The sequence below is a fragment of the Dermochelys coriacea genome, chromosome 9, assembly GCF_009764565.3.
Source record: "Dermochelys coriacea isolate rDerCor1 chromosome 9, rDerCor1.pri.v4, whole genome shotgun sequence".
In the NCBI taxonomy this organism is placed as follows: Eukaryota; Metazoa; Chordata; order Testudines; family Dermochelyidae; genus Dermochelys; species Dermochelys coriacea.
The window spans coordinates 57,535,130-57,548,616 of record NC_050076.1 but is presented as its reverse complement, the minus strand read 5'-3'; the positions used below and the strand labels follow the sequence as shown (position 1 = coordinate 57,548,616).

At 54.0% G+C, this 13,487-nt stretch overlaps 1 protein-coding gene across 25 annotated transcripts in view; it reads right to left on the bottom strand.

The window, feature by feature from the left end:
• KIF1A (kinesin family member 1A) overlaps positions 1-13,487 on the bottom strand; it is a 216,928-nt gene that overhangs the window by 89,209 nt on the left and 114,232 nt on the right. For 24 of the 25 annotated variants that reach the window (XM_038415722.2, XM_038415725.2, XM_043491635.1 and 21 more), the window contains 4 exons: positions 10,186-10,265; positions 9,346-9,452; positions 627-710; positions 133-313 (listed from right to left, as the gene is read on the bottom strand). In XM_038415722.2, the coding sequence (XP_038271650.1) occupies positions 133-313; positions 627-710; positions 9,346-9,452; positions 10,186-10,265 (452 nt within the window). The remainder of the gene's footprint in view (positions 1-132; positions 314-626; positions 711-9,345; positions 9,453-10,185; positions 10,266-13,487) is intronic. The other variant, XM_038415724.2, reaches the window with a different exon arrangement.

Sequence of the window (13,487 nt, the reverse complement as noted above, 5' to 3'; positions counted from 1 at the left end):
AGGACAGAATGACAAACCTGGACAGATCCAGTTACTGGCTGGCACCCCATTTCCTTCCCTTCTGCTCCACCTCTCCATGTTCCCCTCCCTCCATGATCCCTCATCTCCTCTGCCTCCCCCATGCCTCCTCACCTCTGCTCCATCTCCTGCTTCATGTCAATGCCTTGTTTCTCCAGCAGCTCTCGCTGTGCGAAGGCCCAATCCACTGGCTCTGCGGGGGTCTCTGCACATGGGGTCCGCTCCCGCTCCTGGCGAGCCTGCTCAGGGTGGTTGAATCGGAACACATGACTCTTCCCCATGATGATGCGGTTTCCTTTGGGGAGGGCAGTTCACAGTTAACCAATGAGGTCTCCACTATAAGCAGAAACTCCAACTCAGTGGCAAGGGTTGCACAGCAGGATTTCCCCCAACAAGGCCTCTCATGTCCCATGACTTATGCCCTGATTCAACAGAGCATTTGAGCACAAGTAGCCGCACTGATTATCCCCCACTGATGCCACTAGACTAGAACCACCATGTGCCCAACAGGGTGACCTGGTATGTTTCTATAAGGGGATCTATGTGGGTCAGTGGATAAAGCAGTCTGTCACTGCTGAGTCAATCACCCCCTCTGAAGCAGGACCTACCAGATCGCAGGACAGTGGGTTCCATCACTTTTTTGCCATTGACGTAGGTGTTGGCCCCTTCGCAAGGTTCTAGTGTCACCACTACTGCAGGAAAGGCATAGGAGAGAGAAAGAGATAGGAGGAGAGGTGTGAAGGGACAGCCTGAAGGGCTGCTGGTCTCCTGATTGCATTGGAAATGTTGGCTGTGCAGGCCCTATGGGCTGCGATAGGTAGGGAGGGCTGTTTGTTTAGCATCTTGATGCCAGTGGACAACCTGCTCTAGACATACAAGCCCCAGCACATACAACAAGGTTGTACTTCAAAAATGCCTGCGGAATTTAGGAGTGTGTCTCGCTGAAAATCAATGGGGCTGGTGCTCCTAAACCCTTGAGGTGCTTTTGAAGATCTCCCCCTGTGTCTATATCTTAGTTATAAATGTCAGGTTAATTTCCATACGTTCCCACAGGGCAGGCCTTCACCATCTTCTTACCCCCATTATTTCACGGCATTTAACGATTTGTCTCTTCCATGCCAAAGTTCAGCCTGGATCTGCGGACTGCAAACTACCTGCCATCAGTCTTTGAGCATTAATTACCGAGAGCCAGAACGTGCCCCGCTTCCTCCCACCTCACAACTAGTCCCACAGACAGCTCGGGGGCTGTTCACAGAGCAAAGCACTACACAGCACATGACACTGAGTAAACAGAGGAACCGCCTGGGGATGTGGGAGTTGTATTATTTGTTCTCTAGTCACTAGGTGAGAAGTAATTACCAAACCATTATATTGTGGTACTGCCACCTGCTGGCCTCTTCAGCAAGCTAGGCTACATGGAGATTCCTGGACAGGGTGAAAGAGGGATTGGGCCACTCCAACTTTTAACAACGCATTGCTTTTGTATGCTAGTGGGTCGCCCACCCCATTGCTGCTGCAGGTGAGCAGAGGGGTAGGAAAGCTATCCCTAAACCTGTAGCGATTTTAAAGGACATTGCCAGCAAACCTCTATAATGTTGAGTCAGCCAGGCTGCTGGCTTTCTTGGTGTCATCAATTTTATATTAATAACAACATCCCCTCACAGCACTGAGGCAACATCCACCAGTAACCTGAACCTGAACCCTGCTGCCTGACTGTCTTCTCTCCTCTCGAGACTACCCACTGGGTGCAGCAGGCTAAGGAATCTCTGCCTGCCGCACCACATGAGCACTGTTTACATAAACTACAATCGTTCTGACTGGGCAAAGGGAAATGATCTTGCCTGAACCAGGCACATGGATGCAGGGAAAAGCGGTTACTTACCTTCTCATAACTGTTGTTCTTCGAGATGTGTTGTTCACGTCCATTCCACATTAGGTGTGCGTGCGCCGCATGCACGAGCGTTGGAAACTTTTTCCCTTAGTGGCTCCTGTGCCGTGCATATATACCGCTGCCAGCCCGACCCCCTCCGGTTCCTTCTTGCTGGCGACTCCGACAGAGGGGTGGGGGGTGGGGGGAGTGGAATGGACATGTACAACACATCTCGAAGAACAAGTTACGAGAAAGTAAGTAACCGTTTTTTCTTCTCTAAGTGCTTATTCATGTCCATTCTACATTAGGTGAATCACAAGCTTACCTCTAGAGGAGAGTAGGAGTCACGGAACAACTGATTGGAGGATCACTCTGCCAACTGCCGCATCCTCTCTGGCCTGCTGGTTGACCGCATAGTGGGTCATGAAGGTGTGTACCGAGAATCAGGTGGCTGGTCTGCAGATCTCCTGGATTGGGACCTGTGCCAGGAATGCCGTAGAAGTCGCTTGCGCCCCTGTCGAGTGGGCCGTGACCGCTGGGGCCGGAACACCTGCAAGCTCATAGCATGCCCGGATGCATCTTGTAATCCAAGATGAGATCCGCTGCGCCGAAACTGGGAGGCCTTTCATCCTCTTGGCTACAGCCACAAACAGCTGCGTGGATTTGCAAAAGGGCTTGGTGCACTCCAAATAGAATGCCAGCGCTCGACGCACATCCAGGATGTGCAAGCTGTGGTGACTTGGTTCCGCATGAGGTTTCAGGAAGAACACCGGCAGACAAATGTCCTGGCCCAAATGGAATTGGGAGACCACCTTAGGGAGGAACTCGGGGTGCCATCGGAGCTGCACCTTGCCCTGGTGAAATACTGTATACGGTGGCTCAGAGGTGAGGGCCATCAGTTCGGACACCCTTCTGGTCGAGGTAATGGTAATCAGAAATGCCACCTTCCACAAAAAGTGGAGGAGAGAACAGGAAGTGAGGGGTTCGAAAGGGGGTTCCATGAGTTTAGAGAGAACTAGGTTAAGATTCCATGGAGGGACTGGGGGGCTGGAGTACGGAAACACCCTCTCCAACCCTTTAAGGAACCGTCCGACCATTGACTGGGAAAACACTGAGCCCCCTGAAAATCCCGGACGGAAGGCGGAGATGGCCGCCAGGTGTACTTTGAGTGAGGACGGGGCTAGCCCTTGCTGCTTGAGGTGCAGGAGGCACTCCAGGATGGCCTGCACTAGGACCTGGCATGGCCGCACCTGTCAGGGTTCACACCAACACGAGAACCTTTTCCACTTGGCCATATAGATCGCCGTGGTAGAGGGTTTCCTATTGCCAAGCAGAATCTGCTGCATGGGAAAGGAGCACTGGCTCTCCAGGGTATTTAGCCACAAAGTCTCCACGCTGTCAGGTGCAGTGGCTGCATGTCAGGGTGGAGAAGCCGCCCGCCATCCTGTGTAATGAGGCCTCAGTGTAGGGGCAGGACTACTGAGGCCTCCACTGAAAGCTCTAGGAGCGATGTGTACCAGTGCTGGCAGGCCCAGGCTGGGGAGATGAGGATCACTGCCGCCCTGTTCCTGCGTACCTATAGCAGGACCTTGTATACTAAGGGAAGCGGGGGAAAAGCATACATCAAGCTCCCTCTCCACGGGACCGCAAATGCGTCCGCGAACGAGCCCAGGCTGAGGCTCTGGAACGAGCAGAACCATGGGCACTGGACATTGGCCCTGGTGGCAAACAGGTCTACCAGGGGAAACCCCCACCTGCGGAAGAGTGAAAGCACGACGTCCGCCTTGAGCGTCCACTCGTGCATGCGGTATTAACTGCTGAGGGAGTCCGCCAGCTCGTTTTGTACCCCCGGGAGATAGGACGCCTCGAGGTGAATTGTATGGGCTATGCAAAAGTCCCAGAGGAGGAGATCCTCGTGACAGAGTGGCGAGGAACGAGCCCCACCCTGTTTGTTTATAAAAAACATGGCAGTAGTGACCACTCAGAGTGGCGTGAAAGGTCTGGCAGGCTAGATGAACTGCCCTGAGCTCCTTCACATTGATACGGAGTGACCGCTCTGCTCCAGACCACAAGCCCTGAGTCCGGAGGTCCCCCAGGTGAGCCCCCCATCCGTGGTCTGACGCATCCATCACCAGCGTCAGGTCCGGTTGTGGGGCAGCAAAGGGGATGGCTTTGCAAACCACAGGCTGGGACTGCCACCACAGCAGGGAGTCCAGCACGTCCCTTGGGGCTGTCACTACAAAGTCCAGGGGGTCCCTTCCTGGGCGGTACACCCAAGAGAGCAGCCTGCAGAGTCCTGAGTCTCCGTCTGGCATGCCTGACCACGTGCGAGCATGCTGCCATGTGGCCCAGCAGCAGCAGGCAGCACCTGGCCATTGTCATTGAAAACTGGTGCAGGGAGGCCACCAGTTGCTGGATAGCCCAGAATCGGGATACTGGAAGGCTTACCCTGGCCTGCACCACGTCCAGGACTGCCCCTATGAATTCCACTTTCTGCGTGGGTACTAACGTGGACTTGGGGACGTTGACCAGGAGCCCCAGCTTGCGGAAGAATCTCAGGGCCACCTCCACATGGCCCCACACTTCCGCCTCGGATCGGCCTGCCAGGAGCCAGTCATCAAGTACACCCAGATTCTCTGCCTCCGTAAGAAGGCCGCCACCACCACCATGCACTTCGTGAATACCCCTGGGGCTGCAGCCTAATCAAACGGGAGAACCGCAAACTGGTAATGTTCTTGGCCCACGGTGAAGCGTAGGAACCTCCGATGCGCTGGGTGGATGGCGATATAAAAGTACACGTCCTTCATGTCGAGGGCAGCGAACCAGTCCCCCGGATCCAGGGAAGGGATGATGGTGCCCAGAGAGACCATGCAGAACCAGGCCTTGACCAGGAACTTGTTGAGCCCACGCAGGTCTAGGATGGGGCGAAGGCCCCCTTTGGCCTTGGGGATGAGGAAGTACCGAGAGTAGGACCCTCGTGCAGTCTCGTGTCTATCTGGTCCGAGAAAAGCCCGGACCCTTTGAAGGGGAGGTCCTGGAGCGTACTCTGGACCCTCAGGCGGCTGGCCTGACTCCTGCAGCCACGCCAAGTGCCTCATGACCACTCCCAACACGATTGTTCTGGCCACCTGCTGAATCCAGGGAGGCCTGGAGAGAGGTCTTGGCTACTGCCTTGCCCTCGTCCACCAAGGCCGTGAACTCCTGTTGGGAACCTTGCGGAAGGTTGTCCTTAAACTTCCGCACCGCCGCCCAGGTGTTGAAATTGTGCCTGTTGAGGATGGCCTGCTGGTTCGCAATCCTCAGCTGAAGGCCCCCAGATGAGTACACCTTTCTGCCAAAAAGGTTCAGGCGTTTTGCCTCCTTGGCCTTAGAGGCTGGGGCCTGCTGTCCATGGTGCTCCCTTTCATTTACCACTGAGACCATTAGGGAGCATGGACTTGGGTGGCAGAACAGGAACTCATAGCCCTTAGATGGGGCTAAGTATTTACGCTCCACTCCTTTAGCCATTGGTGCGCGCTGTTGGCCGGAGTCTGCCATATGGTCTTATATTGGACTTAATGGTCTTAATGAGCGGGAGTGCTATTCTGGATGGACCTTCGGGGCTCAAAATGTCCACCCTGGGGTCCTCCTGCTCAACTGTCTCCTCGACCTGCAACCCCAAGTTCTGGGCAACCCTGCGCAGCAAGTCCTGGTGGGCTCTATGGTCTATCGGAGGGCTGGACATCTCTGTACCCGCCACCGCCTCATCCAGGGATGATGAGGAGGTTAGCTACTGCTCAACTCCCTCTGGTTGGTCCTCCTGCTCCCCTTCTCCGTGGGAGGGGCCTCTGGCTCGGGCCAGGGTGGGAGTCCATGGGATGGCATCAGACTCAGTGCCGGTCTCTCCGGTTTATCCTGGGGGGATGTTGGAGGCCTGGATAATGTAGCCTCCAGCACCGTCTGGCATCAGTGCGGGGACTGGGACTGCTGCACCGAGTAACTTGCCGTGGACAGGGCCCCTTGGCACTCCTGATAGGCCCAGGGGGTCCAGAAGGGCCAATGGCCTGGCGGCCCCCATTGGGGTTTCCAGCCCACCTGAGGGTCCCTGCTGTCCAGGGCCCAGTGCGGGTAGCTATAGCAGCTGGAGTTGGCGCTGGATTGTGGCAACGCCGATCGCGAAGGCCATGGCGGTGCCAACGATCTGTGCCGGTGGGAGAACGAGCGGCTCCTGGCTGAGCGGGAGCAGTACCAGTATCCCCAGGACCGGGATCTGGACCGGGACCGGTGCAAGCGTTCCCTGCACCGGGACTGTCTGTGGGACTCCCCTGGCAAGGGCCGTCTCAACTTCTCCCGGTGCTGGTCTCTGGGTGGTGCCCTTTCTGGTGCTTCCTCACGCCGACCCACTGTGAGTCCGCGGAGTCGGAGCTCGACTGGGATCAACTCCAGGAGCGGTGCCAGGACAGTGTCCTTCAGTGGCACACCATTGTCGGATTACCCCTCGATGGCACCCGAGTCATGGGCACCAGAGGGTTCTCTCCATACGGGAAGGGGTTTGCTGCCGACAGCCTCAAAGGTGCCAGGCGTGGAGGACTGATCCATTATGCCCTCGAGCCCATCGTCCACACTGAGTGCACTTAGGTCTGGGCTCAGTAGGGGTTGTGCTGCTGGGACCGCCAGTGTCAGCACCAGTACCACAGCCTTCACGCTCTTATCGGCGCTCGGGGCCTTGGGAAGAGCCGGCCTCCTGTGCGGGGAACGACCGCGCCTTCCTTTTGGCTGCGCCGGGGGCTGCACCGGGGAGGACGAGCGGTGCCAGGGCCTAGTCTGGCACTCTGGGGCCGACAGTTTACGGTGTTTAGCAGGTGCTGGGTCTCTCGACAGCTCCGGGGCACTACGCCCCAAGGAAGCCTGAGCCGGCATCGGGCGATCCGGGCCCGGTGGCTGCACTGCGGCCTCCATCAACAGCTGCTTTAAACGAGTCTCTTTCTTTCCTTGTTCTTGGCTTAAACGCCTTGCAAATCCTAGACCGTTCAGTTTGATGTCCGTCCCCCAGGCAACGTAGACACGAGTCGTGGGGGTCACTAACTGGCATAGGTTTGTGGCACGTGGTGCAAGCCTTGAAGCTGTGGGTCTGCGGTATGCCCCGCAGCCCAGGGTGGATGCTGGAAGCCTCGAAGCACCTAATCACTTAAGTGTCCATAAACTGAAGATATGTTAACTACCTGATAACAGCTACTCTGACTGCTCTTCTACGAGAGAGAGAGAGGTTGTTCCAACGCCGCCACTGACGTTAAGAAGGAACTGGAGGGGGTTGGGGCAGCAGGGGTATATATGCATGGCGCAGTGACGCGGCGCAGTGATGCTACTCAGGGGGCCCTGCCGGGAGCCGCTAAGGGAAAAAGTTTCCAATGCTCGTGCATGCGGCGCGCGCACACCTAATGTGGAATGGATGTGAACAAGCACTTGAAGAACTAGGGGTGCTGGGGGGGTCTATGTTCCCTCTAAGCTGTGGGGCTGCCCAGCAAGCTATCCAGTGCCGCACACTTTAGGTGTTCCTTCCCCCACTGCTGCGCTGCTCCTGCCCTTTGCCTCTAGCCAGTTGTTCCCGGGAGCCTCCTGCTTGCTGTGCAGAGCGTGGGGGGGGAGAGGAGACCGCTGATGTCAGAGTGTCCCCCTCCCCCCATCCCTATACCCCATCTCCACAGAGCGAGGTGGGGACATGACAGGGCTCAGGACAGAGCTGGCTGGCAGCTGTTGCTGTGTCTGAACAAGCAGGCAGCAGGCTTCAGACTGCTGAGGGCCGATCTACTTAAAGGGGCAGTGCGTCTCTATGTCTCTCTCCCTCACACATACATACACACACACACACTCACGTAGTGTGTTCTCTGTTTCTCCCCCACACACACATTCTGTCTTTCACACTCACCTTCCAACATATTTCAAAGTGTGTTGTTTTAGTGTTTTGACTAGTCTATGCGCTTCATAATTTCTGTTTCTCTCCTACGCTTAAATTTAATTCTTTGATCAGTGAGTTCTAAAATGCCTACCCTGTCCTGGCTGGAGTAATTATCCCTATGGTAACTTTTTAAAAATACATAAATATCTAGGTTTTTTGTTTCTACTGCTGGCGCACATCCCTACATTACCTCAATATGCACATAACAAAATTCATTTTGCCCATGGACAGAAAAAATTAGAGGGAACATGCCGCACCCCCCATCTTGAAGTGGTTTCCATTATATTACAGTTTGGTTCAATGACTGTCAGCACCCCCACTACACCAATTGTTCCCGCACCCCTGGCCAGCCATAGTGTGGAGGGAGCCACAGTTCAAATCTCCAGCCTCACTCCTACTCAACCAACACAGCTCCTGTCCTGAAGCAGCCACCACTATTCCAATCCTGAGCCCCTAGCCCCCAACTCTGACAAAGCAGAGCAGAATCCTGTCCTGTAGTTTCACTTGCTGACTCATTTCAACCAATGGGATTGAAGTATGCAAAAGAACTAGAGGGACGAAGTTATGACTGGCTGTGCGACCTCTGATGTCACCACCGCTCCACTGCCTAAGTATCAAATGGGCACAAGGTAGAAATCAGGTCTGGTCACCAGTCACCAAAATGAACAAGATGCTTCCCTGTGCATCTCAGACTGCAAACAGCAAAATGCCACTGAGCTAAGTGCTTGGCTTCACTCTGCTTGGCCAATGACGTGTACCACTGATTCTAGGGGTTGGACCATGCTCCCATCGAAGCTACAAAACACGTTCTGAAAGACTGTGGCGGGATTAAGAAAAAAAACAGAGCCTGAGTCTCCGGCCTTTCCGCAAATCAATCCCAGAGATTTACCCCCCACTTCCTATGAGCAAGCCTCATTAACAATAACTGCCCGTTCTGCAGGAGGGATGATCTCAGATAATGCAGAATGTCTTCGGCAAGGGAATCAACCTCCATAGCTCACTCTTTTCTTTCACACCCATCTTCTCTACTTCCTGATTTGCCTTACAGAATGGCCTCTATTAGCATATCAGCAGCAATTCCCTGGAAATGCTTCCCTTCACTTCTGCCAGTGGTGTGGCTATGGAAGGCAACAGTGACCTGCCAATGCTCTGCACTGCTAGCTGTCTTTCAAGGGGTGTGACCGGGGAAGCTGGCACAGTCAGGAGATTGGTCTGACTGTGCTCCAACAAGTGCAAGGAAGGAAATGGGAATGACCCAACCCAGGAGACAGGCGGCGATATCACAGCACATCCTGTCAAGGCTGCACTCCCACACACCCCATCTTGACAAAGTAGGTAGAGAGAAGATACCCTCCTCCATGCCTCTTGACAGGCATTAGTGCCCCAGTCCTCCTGGATGTAAGTAGGAGCTCGGGTGCCCTGACTGGAAACACTAAGAAGGAGCTGCAGGTAGTCAGGTATGTGACTGAACTGGGGTGAGAGCACAGAATGTGGACGTGTGAGGCTTTCTGTCTGAGGGTACCTTCGCCACCGGCCTTGGTGTGGCTGCGGAAAATGCAGTGCTCTTCCTTAATGAAGTGTCCACTCAGCACGATGTCCTGCCTCCTCTCAGTGTCCTCTCGGCCGACCCTGCAGGCAGACACAGACTTAGTGGGGTTCCCTGGCAATAATACACCAGGTTTCAGACTGTTTGCAGCAGTGCACTTGAAGGGCCTGATCCAAAGCCCACTGGTCATTCCATCTACTTTAATGGGCTTTGGATCTGGTCTCAGGAGAGCCTCAGTGGGCAACAAGGCGAACATCTTAATTGGAAGCTGTCATGGGGAAATGTGACTTTTCACATGCCAGTATACACCAGCTAACACATCCCTTCCAAGTGGTGGAATTAGAATCTGCATCTGCTCTCTCTCCCTGCCCACCTGGGGTCTGCTCCCCCTTCACAGTAAGCCTGGGTAGTGTAGGCCCAGGGCTTCTGCAGAGGGAAGCCCTCGCCCATCCCCAGAATGGGACATTCTTCCACAAGGATAGCGCTGCCCAGCTCCCCTTCACAGGAAAGCACATTAAATCCATGGGAACACATCAATTAGATTCCCCTTCGGTTCACTTCTCTGGGAAGTTCAGTCTGATCCAGGGACCACGCAGAGGGCAGGGCTGCAATTCCTCTATAGTATCAGGTCCCTTTGTCACTAGTGACCTGAGTTTGATAGCAACAGAGCACTGATACCTGGTTCAGCAGTGAATGAGGAGGAGAGGGGGATCCCATGCCCTGGGCCTGTCCTGCACTCACACATCCAGAGTCCGATGCTGTTCATTTCAGCAGACACACTGGTGCTACATGATTCTGTGGCAGTTACGCTCTCACCTGGTTATCCCATCCTTAATGTAGTACAGAAGGCATTCAGACATCAGCGGATCCTCATTCAGATTGACCAGGTGAGGCGTCTAGGAGGGAAAGAGACAACGGGTCAAAGGCATCCTCAGTATCCATGCCAGACACCAAGCCATGTCACAGGACAGCTCTGCCCTCAAAAACACGGCCACCTGACAGGTTGCTCCACTGCATGGAGCCTCCACTCTGGCCCCAGCATAATTCCAGGAGAGAACATTTGGGGTAGGGTGTGACACTCTGTACCTTGGGGGAACACCCAGCACCCCAGTGTTCATCCTTGTAAAATGACTGTGTGGCATCCAATGCAAAGTTTGTCAGGTTGGGTGTCTTCAGAAGGCTCATGATGCACTGAGTATGGTTGTTATAGTGATGTTATAGTAGTTGTTATAGTAATGTTATAGGTTATAATTTCATGTATACAGTTATGAGGCTGAAAATGTATCCTGGTGGCTTAAAATAAGCCCAGGCAAAAACTCTACAAGAGCTGAGAGGCAGTTCACACCTCATCAGGGCGTGTATGGAACAAACCCAGCCCAGCCTCACAGGAACAAAGGACGCTGACCTAGACAGCAACAAAAGAATCTGTTGGACTCGAGAGAGAGTCACCTCCTTTCCTTTGCTCAGTTTGGCATTGCGATGAGGTAATGCTCACCTGACTCTGAAGGCAGCGCAAAGCCAAGAGGGAAGAAAGGACATGATAAAAGGGAGAGACATTTGCCGTGCTCTTCCTCTCTCTCTTCCACCTACATCTACAGAGACCACACCAGGCGACTGAAGCGCTGATCAAAGGTGCTGAAGAGCACCTTTGATCTGTGGTGAGAAACATCTAAGGGCTTGTCTACCCTGGCAAGTTTGTGTGCAGTAAAGCAGCTTTGAGCATTGCAACTCCCGAGGTGTACACACTGCCAAGCCACTTAGTGTGCAGAAACTGCACAGTTGCAGTGCTCTAAAAAAACCACCTCAATGAGAGGCGTGCTTTCTGTGCCGGGGTTACAGCATTGCGGTGCCAGTGTAGACACCCTGGTCAATTACAGTGCTGCAACTGGCCTCTGGGAGGTGTCCCACAATGTCTGTTCTTAGCTCTCTGGCCATCGGTTTGAACTCTACTGCCCTGCCGTCAGGTGACCAACCCTCAGCCCCACCCCGTACATTCCTTTGCAAATTTGGAAGTCCCTTTCCTGTTTGCTCAGTGATGCTTGCAGTGGTCTCAGCGCATCTTTCCAGGTGGCCATGCCTGCTCCATGCACCAGGCGATCACCTGCTTGGAGCAATGCCAAGCTGCTGGACCTCATCGGTATTTGGGGAGAGGAGGCAGTGCAGATACCTATGGACACATGTCTAGATGCATGATAGAAAAGGGCCATGATCAGGACACATTGCAGTGCAGGGTCAAAGTGAAGGAGCTGTGGAATGCCTACCGCAAAGCGCGGGAGGCAAACTGCCGCTCTGGTGCTGTGCCCACAAGCTGCCTGTTCTACAAAGAGCTGGACGCGATACTCGGTGGTGATCCCACCTCCACTGCGAAGTCCCCTGTGGATACTTCATTGGCTTCATTGCCAGTCAAGAGTGGACCAAGCCAGGAGGAGGCAATCTTGGATGAAGAGGGGAGGGGGTATCAGAGGCAGAGGTTGACTCAGAGGCTAGAGATGCATGCAGTCAGCTCTTTTCTACCTTGGAGGAGTCTAGCCAGTGTGACAAAGTTCCTCCTCTACCTTGGTGGGTCTTGTGTTTATTGGCGGATTTGCTCGCCTTGGAGCTTCATGGCAGCCCTCAGATTGGCCGTTTTTCTGAACCCACAGTCCAGATCGACACCTCCTGTGTCTGGCCTGCCCTCTACTCCGGGTTCCAGCCCAGGGCCCTGTGGAATGCAGCTGTCTAGAGAGCCTCCTGGAACAGCTGTGCGATAGCTACAACTCCCTGTGCTACTTCCCCATGGCCTCCTCCCAACACCTTCTTTATCCTCACCATAGGACCTTCCTCCTGGTGTCTGATAATGCTTGTACTCCTCAGTCCCCCACAGTCCACGTTCTCACTCTCAGTTCCTAGTGCTTCTTGCTCCCAGCTCCTTACACGCGCACCACAAACTGAAGTGAGTTCCTTTTTAAACCCAGGTGCCCTGATTAGCCTGCCTTAATTGATTCTAGCAGCTTCTTGATTGGCTGCAGATGTTCTAATCAGCCTGTCTTAATTGTCTCCAGAAGGTTCCTGATTGTTCTGGAACCTTCCCTGTTACCTTACCCAAGGAAAAGGGACCTACTTAACCTGGGGCTAATATAGCTGCCTTCTATTACTCTCCTGTAGCCCTCTGGCCCGACCCTGTCACACCAGTCACAGCAGGCGGATATTGGCAAAGCAGAAACAGGAGAGGAGGCCCCTGGTAAATGGATCTGGTTTTGGGAATTGCTGAAGTGAGTTGTTGGGGGCAGGAAGTTGCAGAAAGCAGGCTTGTCTCCCACATCATGCCTAGTTTGAGCGGCTGTTGATACACTCCCTCACTTCACAGGAATCTCCCTCAGAGATCTTCAGGAAACTCTCGTGGAAATACTGGGCAATCCACTCCCGCAGGTTCCTCAGCAGAGCTGCTTTGTTTCTTGCCCCATCAACGGTAACTTTCCGCACCACTGTGCCGTCTCGGGGGGTAGATTGGGGGGGACCATAGCTGCACACAGGCTAGCTGCATAGGGGCCAGCGTGGAAGCCGCAGGCTTGGAGAACACCCTCCCTTGATTCTCTGCTCACCCTCAACAGTGAGATATCTTCCAAAATGATAATCTCCTGTGGAAAGTGCGGAGACAGGAATGATTATCAGCTCCCCCCCCCCACCACAGTGCTGGCTCTCCCCAAGTGCCCAAGAGCCACGTGCCCAGTGTACAGCAGGGTCCGGGAACAGCGATTTACTTTGCCCCTGTGGCTACTCACCATTTTGGAGGTCTTGTGGCTTGTGTGTGCTTGACTGAAGTCAGCCAGTTAGTGTCACCTGTGTTTTAAAGCACTGAAAAAGTGTTGTCTGTGTTGCAAACAATGCTGCTTCCGTAAAATGTTGCATTTAAACTTCACAGAGATGACCATGGGAAGCCAGCCTCCCTTATTGGCAGCCAAATGGTTGTAAGAATTCAAAAGCAGCCAAGAAGGACTAAGGAGGACTTTATTTATGAGGTTATGATGCAGTCCGTCGCTGAGAAAAAGGAATTGAAGGAGTGGCGGGACAGCAAGAAGAGGGTACAAAAGGCGAACGCGGCACACCAGAAAGAAGCCACAGAGCGGCTCTTAACAGTT